We start from the raw sequence: 16,763 nt of genomic DNA, 5'->3' as shown, positions 1-16,763 counted from the left end.
TATGCTTACCTACATACATACAAACGTAACACATATTATATAACCTTGTATGGACCTCTTCCAATGTACTTTAAATAATTTTTTTAGATGTCAGTGTGATGCACCAACCGGCATAGTGTTTGTATGTTTGGTTGTCTTGGTAAGGTTATATTTCCTTGCATAGACAGAAAGAGAATAATGTATATTTGAATATTTTCCTCATGAATAGGTCATTGTAAATTAGATTTTACTATTCCATAATGACTTGCTAAAGAATCAGAGCTTGGCTCTTACTGTTGGCTGAACGTCAGCAATAAATGTATTTTCTGTTATCCTTGTTGCTTTGAAAAATAAGGAATAACGGTGTGTCCTGATATAAAACTGCATAATTAACAGGCATTACAAGGTGAAAGACATTACAGTTTGTTTGTTTTTTTTCCAATTCCATATTTCAATTCTCAATATTGTGGTAATACAGCAAACACCCTGTCTAAACGGGATGCTAGTATCACACGTTAAAAGCAACAGAACCCATTAAAATCAATTATGCTGTCTACACCGTAAGCGTACATTTTTGTTGGCTATTACTGCCAACAACACAAATAAACAGATTTGAATGTTCAAGTCGACACGTCCAGTGTAGACAGCCTCAAGCCTTTGTGTCGCGTCAACAGGACACGCCTTGTGTAAACAGGGTGAAAGACTAATGTGCTATTGAACAAAATGCTTATTTAAAAATAAAATAACAAATAAAATTAAATCAATGGCATGTAGCCTTCAAGTACTTTCAATTAAGTAAACATAAAGCAAGGTAACTATCTAAGTAAACAGTCAGTAATGAAGAAGAAAAAATCTGGGGCAACAAGTGGTTTTCTCATTTTCTTGTCAGTATTGTTATTTCATCAGTATTAATGCCATAATAGACAGCACCAATCATATTTGGCTTCAGTTACTGTGACCTATTGCACAGATCCGATATTTGACACTAATCTGATATTATTCCCTACTTGTTTACATACACTTAAGACAAACTGTCTGTGTTTACATTAATGTCTCGCTAAGACGGACATTTTGACCAAGAATTGCCTATGACCTTTCCACGAGCAAATGCTCTTCACAGAGCATGCATACAGAAGACCCTGTCAGTCAGACAGACCTCGGATAACAAATTGAGATGGTACTCACTTTTACGGTATAAAGAGTGGTATTTTTATATTTTTCTTTATCAACTTGGTAAAGAATTACAAACTTTTGCAATAAGTAATTTTGACATTCTCTTTTTGGTATTTACATAAAGCTAATTTCCTCTTGTTCCTTTAGGTTTGCTAAAATTGAGATCAGTGCTTCCAAACCAATCATACCATTCCGTGAGACTGTGGTCCGACCACCCACATTAGACATGGTGAACGAGGAGCTTGGTAAGCAACAGAAGGTTGCTGTGATTCACCAGGTAAAGGAGGAACAAACCAAGAACCCTGAAGGCGTCCAGGTGGATTCCACCGGTCTGGTCATGCTCACCACCCCTAACAAGATGGCCACGGTTGGGGTGCGGGCTATCCCTCTTCCAGAGGATGTCACCCGCCTTCTGGAGGACAACGTAGAGCTAATTCGTACAATGGTGCAGTTAAGCCTGTTTGCCTGGGAGGGCAAGACTCTGGACATCAACCAGAAAATTGTGGAGAACATTCAGGACTTTAAGGTTAAGTTGGAGAGCCACCTGCAAGGCCACAAATGGAGGGGCGCAGTGGAGCGTATCTGGGCATTTGGCCCTCGTCGCTGTGGGCCAAATGTTCTTCTCAACAACATTGAGGGCTACCAAAGACCTTCTGTGTGGCAATGTCTGAAATGCGTGAAGGAGAAAGAGAAATCCGAGGCCACCACAATTAGAGACTTGGACAACAGCATTGTAAGTGGCTTCCAGTTGGCCACACTCTCTGGCCCAATGTGTGAAGAACCTTTGATGGGTGTCTGCTTCTCGGTAGAGACCTGGGACATGAAGTTATCTATACCTCTTTCTCAATGTGCAGAGACAAGTAATGACAACCAAAGTTTAAGTTCTGAACTTCAAGATGTGCACGAGACAGACATGTCAACCACATGCTCTAACCGAAGCAGGAGCAGAGTAGAAGCCATGGGGAGTTCAGTGGACTGTTACGGGCCATACTCAGGCCAACTCATTGCTTCTGTGAAAGAGGCCTGCCGATATGCCTTCCAAGCCAAGCCTCAACGGCTAATGGCTGCTATGTACACCTGCGAGATCATGGCCACTGCCGAGGTCCTAGGTAAGCAGAAACTTATTAACAAATACTTGATTTACCTAATTCAGAACCTTTAAAGCCACAAACTTTCATAAAGTTTTTTTTAGCTTTGAGTCCATTTCTGTTAGCTTTTAGGCCATCTATACAGTGGCCCCAACAAGTATTTGAATAAACCAGGGTCAGAAATTAACGAATTTATTTTTGCCTTGTTTTATTCAATTGGCATGAAGGATTGAAGGATAACAGTTTTGTTTAAAAAGCTCCTCAATTAAATCTTCTCTGTTTCATTGCATTATATTAGTTGTATAGGCTATGTTAACTTAATTGCAAAATATATTTTGAAGTACATGAATGGGAGAGAATAAAACCCTGCTCTAAAAGTAAATTTTTTCAACTTTTAGGAGTAGTCTTTGACGGTCAAAAATGAGCTACAAATATTTGTCCAATGAAATGCTCTCTAGAATGAGAATGTTTCTCTGCATAATACCACGTGCAACTGACTACAAATAGCAAGTAGTGAATCATGGATCACAACTGTGACATAAACTACAGGTTATTGGATATTTCCAATTGGATATCATATTTTCGTCGTTTTGGTCTTGTCATGGACTCGTGATCAATTAGACTCGGTCTTGACTTGAACTAGAACAAGTTTGGACTCGGACTTAACCACTAATCCATTTGAGTACCTTTGCAAAAGTGAAAAATGTACACAGTGAAAGCTTTGACTTATCTGACCAACATTTTTTCTGACAATATCAGAGACCTTGACGTTTGTCCCGCATTTTAGCCTGCTGCGTAGAATCAGAACTAGTGATGCCCAGTTCATAAATCATTCTGTTGAGATGGTTCTTTTCAGTGAATTGGCCACACAGGTTAGCAAAAAGGCCTGAATTGATTGGCCGTTCATTCCGATTCTAACTGCTATCTCACTGAATAATTTGCAATATCTTCTCACTCATTAAAACAGCATTGGGATATTTTAGAAAACGTAAAACAAACCAATTTGGTAAGGGAAACCTGCCCCAAGAGAACCCAAAACCTCTGAGAAAACCAATGATCAGGACCAAAGGGGAGAAAATACATACATATTTTAACAAATGGTGCTAATTACCTTCCCAATTGATGCTTGTTGCTTTTGTCTGACCCCTCAATTAAAGCTTTAACCAAAACAAAAGTTTGGGGCCACCTTAATAAAGGAGTATGTATTACCAGGGTTTTCAATGATTCAGTAATGTCCTTATAGTTATGATATAATACATTATTTCTGATTGCAGGTTAGTTTTACATAATAATCTGCTCAGAATGTAGTGAATGTCCATTGTGAATGTTGGAGTATGTCTACAGAGACATCAACCTGTTTTAAGAGCAAGAGAAATTTAGTTTTCCATGATGTGTCCCTTTATCTGTGATCTATAACAGTTTTTTGCAACATAGCAGCAAAGAGGTAACTGCTAATGGCCCAGATGTACAGAGGTCATAACCTTCTATAGATGTCTGTCATCAAGTATTATTTTGAGAGCTTCACGTTCGTCTACAGTGTGAACATGTCAATGGTCTCTGGGGCCGAACTGTAATATATACAGACCGAGTTTCCTCCCTTGTCACTTCCATGTATTCTCTGTGTGTGTGTGTGTGTGTGTGTGTGTGTGTGTGTGTGTGTGTGTGTGTGTGTGTGTGTGTGTGTGTGTGTGTGTGTGTGTGTGTGTGTGTGTGTGTGTGTGTGTGTGTGTGTGTGTGTTTTAGTTGGTGAGGATGGCTCGGCTGCTGTTTGTTTTGGTAGGGCAGTTGGAAAAGGATGTCCGCCACAGATGAATCCAAACACACAAGTCTTAAAGCTTATCTGACCAACATTTTTGACTGACAATATCAGAGATCTTGATGTTTGTCCCGCATTTCTGCCTGCTGCGTAAAATCAGAACTAGTGCTGCCCAATTCACAAATAAATCATTCTATTGAGTCGGTCCGTTTCAGCGAAATTGGCCACACCGGTTATCAAAAAGGCCTGAATCGATTGGCTGTTCAGCCCGATTAGTTCGGACTGCTGCCTCTTAATAATTTGCAATATCTTCTCATTCATTAAAACTGTATCGGGATATTTTAGAAAACGGAAAACAAACCAATCTTGGATAAAGTGGATATTTACCTACAGTGAACAAGAGACTGCGTTTTGAGAGGTAACTTTGGGAAACTTCCATTTGTGCTGATTCTTGTTAATAAGGGGCTGTTCACACCAAATTCTTTCGGTTCCAAACATGCTGTTTTTCAGTTGTTTTTCTACATGCTAAACAATGTCTTTGACCACTGCATTACGTATCGCTGTGTTTTTGGCATCTCATACAGGAGCGCCACATTTAAAAGAAAATATTTTGTCAAGTTAAAAAGAACATCAACTGTTAAAAATGTGTTATACTCTATTCTCTGATAGCACACGTTCATCACCCAGATGTCTATTTGATGTGTGTGTTTACATCTGGAAGACATCTATTTTATAATACTTGCTCATCTGCAATACATCTATTAGACGTATATCAATAAGTATGAATCGGATGTCAATAAGACATTCAGCATATGTCTTTGAGACGTTTATGATTTAGAATTATTGTAAATCTGATCTTCTTCAGATGTTTAGCAGATTTTAGATGCTTTCCAGATGAAAAGATCTTAAACAGACGTCACAGAGATGAATTTGTTATCTGGGTTTGTTGCACTGCAATGGTCTAAACAGCCTCTAGTCTTTTAGAAATACTTTAACCATAAGTTACATGTATGCTACACATACTGAAGAAAATTTAAAAATACTTCTCTCAGTGTCAACAGAATTGAATTGTTTCTGGGAAAGAAAAAATAACAGTTTCTTTGTGTACCCCGAGATGAAATCTTGCAGGCAAAAAAAGTAAACAGAAATGCTTGCTTGACTTACAATGAATGAAATATTTAGTGCAATTGAGGAAATTGTTATCAAATTGAATGTGAATGTTTATATTCACTTTCTGCACAAACATTTTCATATTTAATAATTATTATTTGGTTTTCAGGCCCATTTTAGTTATAGTACAGTAATACTTTATTTTGTAAAGCAGAAATGTTTACTTGAATTGAATGGAATATAATAGTAGCCAGTACAGAAGCTGGTAGTTTGTATTGCCATGCTAAGCCACGTAGGCACTTTGAAACTTTCATTTAAGTTTTTTTTACTGACATTATGTTAACACTGTCATGTCGTAGTTGTAGTACCAATTTGTTCACTTAACCTAGGATGCGTTTTTACGTCCAATTTGTATTTTCAACTGGTAATATTGTTTAACCAACATAAGCTTAAGAAAATTATATATGAGGTTTATTTGATATATGAGCCTTGAGTCAATAGTTCTTTAAACTATACATTTAATACATTCATAAAAAACTCTTGTCTTAAACTTAGTCTTTAAACTAGTCTCGACCCTCTTCTGGTCTCGGTCTTAACTCGAACTCATCCTACTCTGGTGTTGGATTGGATTTGGACTATGGCTCAAACATACATTTTGATTGATGAACTAATGAAGCCTGCAAACAGATGTTAACGGCCGCTTAAACATTTCCAATCAATAAATAACATGACAATCTGCCAATCTTAAACAGATCCACAGTCTCTCACATGGAGGAAAAAAGTCCATATACCGTGCAAAAAGGAAATAGTTCTCCCTGTTCCATAATTGAAAGCTGATGTGAAACAGCCATGTAACGATGTGATGTCATAGCCCCAGTTTCCAAAACAAAAGCGAAATTGTCTAGGCAACACTTCTGTGTGAAATTAACCTGGTTGATTGGGTGAGGGAATCCTGCCCCAAGAGAACCAGAAACCTCTTCAAAGAGGTTTTTGGGCTAAAGGGGAGAATATACCATACATAAATATTTTAACAAATGGTGCTAATTACCTTCCCGATTGCTGCTTGTTGCTTTTGTATACCCAAGAAAAAAGTTCAAAATCTATACTTGAACCGCAGGCTTTTCATTTCCGTATATACAATGAGTGGAAGTGTTTGGGAGAGCAGCTGGAGTGTTTTAGTGGAGATAATGGCTCTGAATATAAAATATAAAAGCTTAAATTTTCACTGGCAGGATGTTTTTTTATATTCAGATAACAAGGTCACTCTGTTGATATCCAGTTGTATGTGTAACAGACTATTCTAGACCAGATAAATGTCTTATATGTCTCAGACATGTCACATGAATCGGTCATAGTCTGTTTTTATTTTTTATTGCAATGATTGTATTTTTTCTACTTGCCAGTTTATAATGTTATTTAAAGGGGCCATATTCTACACTTTTGTTGTATTTTATTGTTTTTAATGAAGGTAATGCAGGGTGCAAATTATGTTGGGGGTTTGTCTGTCTGACCCCTTAATTAAAGCTTTAACCAAAACAAAAGGTTGGGGCCGCCTTAATAAAGGAATATGTATTACCAGGGTTTTCAGTGTTTCAGTAATGTCCTTATAGTTATGATATAATACATTATTTCTGATCTTCTTGCAGGTTAGTTTTACCTAATAATCTGCTCAGAATGTAGTGAATGTGCATTGTGACTGTTGGAGTATGTCTACAGAGACATCAACCTGTTTTAAGAGCAAGGGAAATTTTGTTTTCCATGTTGTGTCCCTTTATCTGTGGTCTATAACAGTTTTTTGCAACATAGCAGCATAGAGGAAACTGCGTTTGGCCCAGATGCACAGAGGTTGTAACCTTCTATAGATGTCTGTCATCAAGTATTATTTAGAGAGCTTCACGCTGATCTACAGTGTGAGCAGGTCAATGGTCTCTGGGGCCGAATATACACAGACTGAGTTTCCTCCCCTGTCACTTCCATGTATTCTCCTTGTGTGTGTGTGTGTGTGTGTGTGTGTGTGTGTGTGTGTGTGTGTGTGTGTGTGTGTGTGTGTGTGTGTGTGTGTGTGTGTGTGTGTGTCTGTGTTTGTGTCTTTGTGTGTGTGAGCATTATCTTTTCATCGGTTGCGTAACACTGTGTGGAAGATAGCTGGTCTGTCGTTCCACACGATGCTTCAGGTTTTCTCTATGCTTGCGAAACATGGGCCCCATTAATGGAACATCTTCGCTGGTTAGAAACATTTAGGCTGGCATGCCTATGATCCATCCTGGGTTTAACCAGACTGGATTGTGTGAGGAGCTCACAAATCCTTGAAATATCTAAACAAAGTCCCATCGGTGAGCTTCTCCGGCAGGCAAGGCTGTGTTGGCTGGGCCATGTAGCCCGTATGCCCAGCCTCCACAGCCGGATTGAAGGGGCTAAACAGGTGCAGCGCAGGCTAGAAAGAAGATGGAGTGATGTGGTACAGGAGGATGTGGAGCTGAGTGGACTTGCCGCTGACTGGTACCAACGTTGTCAAGATAGGCCTCTGTGGAGGAGGATCGTGAAGGGTGCTACTGGGCAGTTGGAAGCAGTCGCCCTCCAACAACAAAGGATGGCAGAGGAGCGATGCTCAACAACGAGCGGAGCGCCTGATGGCTAAAGCACTGCAGGTTGGCACAGTAGGGGGCACAGGTGGTCCATCAGCCAGTGGTCTCAGTCAGTCAACCCATGGTATCTAGATCTGCCCCGTTACGTTCTGCCAACGGGCTTTTGACACTTCGTGGCCTCAAGGTGTACATACCCTGGCACCTGCCAGTGGGCTTTCGACACTTCATGTGGCCTCAAGGTGCACATAGCCTGGCACAAGCGTCATGGTGACTTCACTGCCATGGCTGTTGTTGTTTTTGTTGATGTGGTGTGTGTGTGTGTGTGTGTGTGTGTGTGTGTGTGTGTGTGTGTGTGTGTGTGTATGAGGATGGCTCAGCTGCTGTCTGTATTGGTAAAAGGAGAAGGATGTCTACCACAGATTAATCCAAACACACATGTGATCAGGTTTGAGTGTAGTATGGTGATGATTATTTTTTTTATTTTGTGCATTTGTGGGTGGTTGACAAAATTGTCAGTGTCAGCAGTGTTATAGCAGTTTTATAATTGAACTATTAAATTAAAAATGTAATCACAATTAATCACTTGATTTTTCATAGTTATTTTTCATTTAGATTTTTAAAGTGTATGATTAATTGGCTGGAAGTCCGTGGCTATAGACTTTGGATATGCAATTCACATGATTTGCATTAGAGCATCAAGCGGCACTTTTAACTCTTTGAAAGAAAAGGGCTGCAGACAGTGGCTGGGTCCGGAAGTGCATACTACCCATACTACTCTTACTGCTTCTGTCATATCTAAACTGACTGGCCAAAAAAAGTAGCTTACTCTAATATTTCATTGAACCGCCTTTAGCTTTGATTAGGGTGTGCATTCATCATGGCATTGAATCGACAACCTTAATCTTTGTCAGAGATCTTGTATTGATGACAGGAGAGTGTAGCCACTCCATAAAGTTTTCTCCAGCACATCCCAAAGCCTTTCAGTGGGGTTAAGGTCAGGACTCTGTTATGACCAATTCATGTGTGAAAATGATTCATCATACTCCCTGAACCACTCTTTCACAATTTGACCTGATGAATCTTGCCATTGTTATCCTGGAATATGCCCGTGACGTCAGGGAAGGAAAAATCTATTGATGAGATAACCTGGTCATTTAGTACATTCAGGTAGTCAGCTGACTTAATTTTATTGCCGCATAACTTTGCTGAGCCTTGACCTGACCAATTGAAGCAACCTCAGATCATAATACTGCCTCCAGAGGCTTGTACAATGCGCTTACCTTCTTCCCTGATTCATCCATCGCTTTGGAATAGGGTAAATCTGGAGTCATCAGACCACATGGCCTTTTTCCATTGTTTGACAGTCCAATCTTTATGCTCCCTAGCAAATGATAGTAGTTTTTTCCGATTAACTTGGCTTTCTTGTGGCCACACAGCTGTTTAGTCCCAATCCTGTAAGTTCTCGTCACATTTTGCATGTGGAAATACTCTTTACTTTCACTAATAAACATTGCATGAGTGCTAATGTTGATTTTTTACAATGTGACTTCAAGCATTTTAGTGATCTCCGATCTCGATCATTCAAGATTTTTTTCTGACCACATTTCTTTCACGAAGCTGACGGTTCACCACTATCCCTCCATATTTTAATAATGCATTGGACAGTTCTGAACACAATTCCAGTAATTTCAGCAATCTCCTTAGTTGTTTTCTTTGCTTGATGCAGGCCAATGATTTGCCCCTTCACAGCAACATCTATTCCACGACTCTGGATACGCCTGAAACATATTAATCACTGCAATAATGATCCATTCATTGTCTGTTTAGTATCTGCTTATTTAAATCCAAACGACAACTTTTTTTTTGGCCTGGCAGTGTATGTATAACAGAAATAGTAATAGTAGCATGGTAATATGCCATTCCAAAAATGACCAACATCTTGTTTTGGTTTTAGCGCTGGTACTGCCTTCATCCGAATTTTCCAGTAGTCATTAGCAGACACTTTGAAAGTACAATGTCGAAGCAGAGCGTTGACAGTCCCTCCATGGGAGAACTCCAAGCTGCACAGAGTTACCTCATCAGTGCCAAATATTACGTTTGACGTGTAGGTGATAGTTAAGATTTAATGTGCTCTGTGGTAAAATTCAAATTTATAAAAAACGCGAAGTATCTTATTTTTCACATGTCCCATTTGGGTTTGTTTTGTAAGAGGTCCTTTCGCCATCATTTGGCACAGAATCACTGATGTGTTTTTCTGGTGTGTAATGTCGGTGAGTGTATACACTGATGAGCCAAAACATTATGACCACTCACAGGTGATGTGAATAATGTTGATCATCTCCTAACAAGTGCACATGTCAAGATCTGGGTAGATTAAATGGTTTGCCTTACAAAGGCAAATTTGTTATGGCCAGACAACTGAGTCAGATCATCTCTGAAATGTCAATGCTTGTGGGGTGTTTCTGGGCAGCAGTGGTGAGTACCTACTGACAGTGTTCAGAGGAGGGACAAACCGATGATAGGGTTTTGGGTGCCCAAGGCTCATTGATGCGTGAGTTCATGAAGGCTATCCCATCTGGTCTGAACCAACAGAAGGTCTACTGTGGCACAAGTCACAGAAAATTAAAAAAATGATTATGGGAGAAATGTGTCTCAACACACAGTGTATCACACCCTGCTGCGTATGGGGCTGCATAGCCGCAGACTGGTCGGAGTGCCCATGATGACCCCTGTCCACCGTGGAAAGTGCCTACAATGGGCACGCTGGCATCGGAACTGGACCTTGGAGCTGTAGAATAGGGTCACCTGGTCCAGTGAGTCACATTTTCTTTTACATCAAGTGGATGGCCGTGTATGTGTGTGCCATTTATCTGGGGAAGTGAAGGCACCAGGATGCACTGCGGAAAGACAACAAGCCGGTGGAGGGAGTGTGATGCTCTGGGCATGTTCTTCTGGGAAACCCTGGGTCCTGCCATTCATGTGGACGTCAATTTGACAACTAAAACCTACCTAAATGTCATTGCAGACCAGGTACACCCCTTCATGGCAATGGTATTCCCTGATTGCAGTGGCCTCTTTCAGTAGGATAATGCACCCTGCCACACTGAACACATTGTTGGGGGATGGTTTAAGAAACAATATGAAGAGTTCAAGGTGTTTTCCGATTGAGCATCTGTTGGATGTGCTGGACCACCAAGTCCAATCCACGACGACTCCACCTTGCAACGTACAGGACTTGAAGGATCTGCTGCTCAGGGTTCTTGTAGAGTCCATACGTCAGCGGGATTGTGCTGTTTTGGTGGCACATGGAAGCCCAACAGCATATTACTTCACTCCTTAAATGTTCTCTTCATGCCATCACTACTCCTATTTGTCACGTGATTAATACATCACTTGCTTCTGTTATTGTTCCGTTAGCTATAAAAACAGCAGCTGTCTCCCCTACACTTGAAGAATTATAGGCCTATTTCCAACCGTCCATTTGTGGCCAAGATCCTAGAGAGAGTGGTTGCTTTCCAAATTCAGGAACACCTGAAGTCTAATAAGCTGTTCAAGCACTTTCAGTCAGGTTTTTGCCCACTACACAGCACAGAAACAGCTCTATTAAGGGTAGTTAATGACCTTCTACAGACACAGGTTAATTCAACAATCTTCTACTGGATCTTAACTCAGCTTTTGACACTGACTCCCATAAAATTCTTCTTAATCGTCTTCCATCTTTAGGCATCTCCGCCACTGCTTATTGTTGGTTTGTATCCTATCTACAAGACAGGCAGCAGTTTGTCTCAATACAGAATTACAAATCATCGATTGCTTGTTTTTTAAGAGGGGATCCATAGAAGTCATCACAACTATGGAATAATATAAATGGAAATATGGGAATTATGTTGTGACTAACAAAATCCAAAATAAATCTGAACTATGTTATATTTTAGCATCTTAAAAGTGGCCACACTTTGCCTAGATTTAGCAGAAATGTACTCTTGGCATTTTCTCAACCAACTTCTTGAGGTATCAACCTGGGATGCTTTTTAAACAGGATTGAAGGAGTTTCATCTATATGCTGGGCACTTCTTTTCTTAATTATTCAGTCCAAGTTATCCATTTAAAATAACAAATTAAATAAATTAATATGTTGGCACATTTATATTTTTGTCTACAAAACTAATTTCAAACATTTAAGCATTTGAAATTAGTTTTCAAATGTAACTGCTGATAAAATATTTGTTACTTTTGATCTCCTGGGATTTTCCAGCAGTCTCTACTTTTCTTAAAATGGTCCCAAAAACAAAAAACATCAAAAGAGGTCAACAGAGAATGGCCAGACTAGTTCGAGCTGACAGAAAGGCTACGGTAACGTAATCCCTCTATACAGCCATGACCAAAAGTATTGGCAGTGACATGAATGTTGTGTTTTGCAATGTTTGGTGCTTCAGTATTTGTAGATTATATTTCACATGTTTCTATATTATACTGGAAAACAATGATAAGCATTTCATGAGTTTTAAAGGCTTTTATTGGCAAAAACATTCAATATTTGCAAAGAGTCAATATTTACTGTGTTGACCCTTGTTTTGTGATAAAGTTAATTTATTTGGCCAATGAAGCTTTTTGCAATTATTTAAAATGCATCTGATCACTCTGCACAATAATCTAGAAACAATGTGAATCAACACCACAACAACTGAAGCAGAAAACTTTACGAAACACAACATTTATGTCACTGCCCATACTTTTGGCCACAGCTGTACAATTGTTGTGAGCAGAATAGCATCCCAGAATGCACAACACATCGAACTTTGAGGAGGATTGGCTACAACATCAGAAGACCGTGTTGGGTTCCACGTCTTTCAGCCAAGAACAGAAAGCTAAGGCTGATTAGATAATTGCATGAATAAGTGGGTTCACAGGTGTAGCTAATAAAGTGGTCACTGAGTGTATATCAGCTGTAAAAGCTTTGTTCATGTATGTATGTTTTTGTGTGTTTCAGGTCGTATGTATGGTGTTTTATCGAAGCGGGAAGGACGAGTCCTACATGAAGAGATGAAAGAAGGGACAGATATGTTCATCATTAAAGCGGTACTTCCTGTTGCTGAGAGCTTCGGATTCGCTGACGAAATCAGGAAGAGGACCAGCGGCCTGGCCTGCCCACAACTTGTGTTCAGCCACTGGGAGGTAAATGAATGAATGAATGACTGAATCAATCAATGACTGAATAAATAAGTCCATAAGAATGGATGAGTGAATAAATGACTGAATAAATGACTGAATGATGATTAAGTAAATGGGAATTTATAAGTGTGTGAGTAAATTAAATATCTATGTTTATGAATAAACAAATGAATGATCAGAGGAATGAGTGAATAAGGATGAATGAGATAAACAGCAGAAGCACCTTATGTATCACCAAATAGAAAATTTGAAGAACTGAAAAAAATTTAAATTTTAGCCAAACGTGGCATCCAAGTGTGAATAGGGAGATAATTAATTAATGAATCAATAAACAAACGAATGTCAACCAGTGCAAGATTTTGAATCCCCATACAAACTCCAGATAAAATGTGATCATATGTGGCTGAAAAACAATGAGAAAACTAAACACTCAGGCCAATCAATTAGATCAATCTACAGTATATTGCTCTTCTGTCAGATGTCAATATCGCTGATCATCAAAAGTATGTTTACCTTGAGAGAGTCAACCAGGCAGTGAATGAATAGCATGTGTATAAGTGAACCCAGTGAGACCCCACATCATTATGTGTATGAGGCAGAGACACACACACCATATAACTGGATTCACTCATAAGCATTTACAGTTCTACTCAACCTCTGGGACAATTTGAAACAGCATTCACAATGTATTTAACTTCCATAATGTGATTTATTTCTGAGTGAAGCAGAATATTCAGCAAGAAGCAGACTGGGACTTAATTGTATGCATTAGAATTTTAATTAAAAGTGGACAATGATATTATTAGTTGTTATTGTCAAGACACACGGGTCTTATTGTAGGTCTTATTTAATCTGTGTAGTCTCATGTGGTTTTGTGTTTGTCCTATGTTGTTTTATGTAGCACCATGGTCCTGGAGGAACGTTTTCTCGTTTCGCCGTGTACTGTACTAACTGTATATGGTTGAACGACAATAAAAACCACTTGACTTGATTTGACTTGACACATTACACAGGGGATTTGAACAAAACTTGGGTGCATTTCTCACTGTTTGTGCTACGGACATGAATGAGGCAGTGCTGCTTGTTGTTGAGAAAAGATTTTATTTGTGATCACTTTAAATTATAATTATTATTATGATTTAAATTGTGAAATTTTGCCTTTATAAAGCAGACATGTACACTTTCCATACTACGTTCCTGAACCTCTCTGAAAGTTCGCTACACATCTTCATACACTACTGGTTAAAAGTTTGGACAAACTTGACTGAATTTATGTTTGTAATGATCTTAGACACCTTTTGATTTAAAGGCGTATGCTTAAATGCCTCAAATATTTGTTTTTTATTATTATAATTTTTTTTTATGTCACTACATAATACATAATACAGTACTTCCTTTTGTGTTATTTCATAGATATGAATGTGGTATAAATGTGATAATTAAGAATGAGTAGGTGTGTCCAATCTTCTGACTGGAAGAGAATCTGCTCCATTTTCTTATTTTTGTGTTCACAGCATTTCAGTTTAATTCGGATTACTATATAGTATCATGTTCCTCATGCAAAATCAATCTATCCTTATGCTTGATGGATTTGTTTGGCTCACCATGAACCATTTGGTTGAAAGTGTAATGTTGCATAAAAAAAATAGATAGGTGAATCACTGAAGTGTTACTCTTCTAAAGTCCTTTATTGATCATTTGATGTTTAGATGTGTGGGTGATGAGGTTAAGATCATCTGTGTTTGTGTGTTGATATTATTTTGCAGATTGTTCCTCACATGGGAGGACACAGAGAGTTATTAAATAAGCCAAGAAATGCAGTGCTTTACAGTGATTTAACCACGAGCAAGGGTTGTTACCAATGTGTAATGCATCGTATCATGCCTAAACTCTCCTCATAATCATGATAAAATGATTGGGACTTTCATGGCACCTTGTTTAAAAAACAGTTACATTTATTAATATTAAATATCAGAATAAAAAAATATTGCGGCATATAATCTAGTTCATTAGCCAAAATGTAGTCTGTTGCCGAGCAACATAGCAACTTGCTGCAATAAGCATTCACATCAAGTTTTCCTGTAAAAAACCATTCACATCTTTGTCAAACTCGGAATTACAAGTAAAATCAAATAAAAATAAAATAATCTAAAAATGTTATGAAAGCTCCAACTTGTCCATTGTGATGCCATGTAAAGAGAACCAAAATGGCATATACCTCAATAGTTGAGGCATGAAAGAGGATCAAAGGCTTGAGAAGCCACATTTGTCCCTTTTTTAACCTGGCAGCTGACCTTTCTCCATGCCAGGGCTGGGTGAGCAGACGCTCTGCGGCCATATGACATTATTGTCAGGCAGGGGTTTGGGTTGAATTAAACCGGACATGATACAAACACTTGTAGGACAGATAGGGTCATCTCCTTGTGCTAGTTCAGTGTTTGAAAGAGAGACCACAATCACATCTGCCCTATTAATGTATTCAATGATTTCTAGTGTTTTTGTTATGAGACGCTGAAGGCCATTGAAGTGTGGTGCAGAATGTCTATTTCTCACATCCTGTATTTGGAACATGTAAGAGAGCATTTATGCAGCAGCATGAACTGCAACAGCAGGCAGCGTTTCTGCTGTGTGACAAAGATGTGCCTTGATACAGAAAATAAAGGGATTTCTGAGTGACCACATTGAGGGGAAGATTCACTAAGAATGAATTTGCACATGCTAACTGCGCTTGTTTAGCACCCGATTCACTAAACGAATAATGCAGATCAGGCAACGGCGCACACAAAATCGCTGCTGAATGCAATTTGCATGCACAATTCTGATCTTGCGGTCCGATTCTGAGCGCAGTATAGCCGAGGATGCCACAGACCACCGTATTTGACCAACCTGCCGGGATTGAACAGCAACACTTTGATCCAGACACTTAGATCATCTCTTAAACATGCAGAATGTGCGCCTGACGACACCGCGCATCTGGATATATGCCAGGTTGTAACGCTCTTCGACATCATTTGATGAGTATTTGATTAATTACTGCTGAAATGATCTGTTGAATATGTTCACAAACATCTCTTTTAAAAAAAAAAATCATTTTACCGCATACTTTTATTTGGCGGTAATAGCACAATGTAAATTGCGCAGGGCAAAATTTTTATTTTTTTTGTGAATGAAGCGCAATTTTTAATGAGCCTAATTTACATAGAAAGGAGATACACGGAAATAACAATGACTTCATTTAATTATCGAAGTTGCAACGCAATTTCAGCGCTGATTGCTCCCTCTAAATGTGATTGCGGGTGGTTAGTGAATAAGACACAGGTGTTTGCGCTGAAATGCCACGCGCAAAAGTGGCGCAACTGTTTAAATGAACAAAAATGTACAGAAAAAGGTAATAAAGAGCAAGCTATTGAGAAATATTACAAAATCTAATTTGCTTGTGGAGGGGAACCAGCGGGACCAAATGGAATTGCCAAAACATTCTCGTTTCCAAAATGATTTCTGCCCTCCCCCCATGCTAAACTCATGCTATTTGTTAAGGCAGACTTTGGCATGTCAGACTGCAATAATAAACATGCAGTGCTTTGGAAGAGCCACACTGATTCATGATTTTGACAAAAGTACATTGTACATTGATGTACAATAAAAGCAGGAATGTGTATTATAAGGTACAGTAAATATAGTGTAGTCAATTTTTTTATCTTGTTGACTTCAATTACCTAATTCTTCAAGCAAGTTTAACGTACTAACTGTGTTTGAGTATGTTGTGAGTATCAGACACAAACACACATTCATTGAAATACACATTACTCAAATTGTCCAACAGTATTGGTACTTTTGTATTTGCCTTGCTGGAGGAGGGTAATTAAATTTCATGTTTAATTCAAAGCTTGCCTTGCTAGA

At 38.9% G+C, this 16,763-nt stretch overlaps 1 protein-coding gene across 1 annotated transcript in view; it reads left to right on the top strand.

The window, feature by feature from the left end:
• Positions 1-16,763, top strand: part of LOC127658449 (elongation factor-like GTPase 1) — a 150,978-nt gene that overhangs the window by 118,320 nt on the left and 15,895 nt on the right. The window contains exons 18-19 of the mRNA XM_052147760.1: positions 1,300-2,261; positions 12,682-12,866. Of these exons, the coding sequence (XP_052003720.1) occupies positions 1,300-2,261; positions 12,682-12,866 (1,147 nt within the window). The remainder of the gene's footprint in view (positions 1-1,299; positions 2,262-12,681; positions 12,867-16,763) is intronic.

Source organism: Xyrauchen texanus, chromosome 2, assembly GCF_025860055.1.
Source record: "Xyrauchen texanus isolate HMW12.3.18 chromosome 2, RBS_HiC_50CHRs, whole genome shotgun sequence".
NCBI lineage: Eukaryota > Metazoa > Chordata > Actinopteri > Cypriniformes > Catostomidae > Xyrauchen > Xyrauchen texanus.
This window is presented reverse-complemented; position numbering and strand designations above follow the sequence as displayed.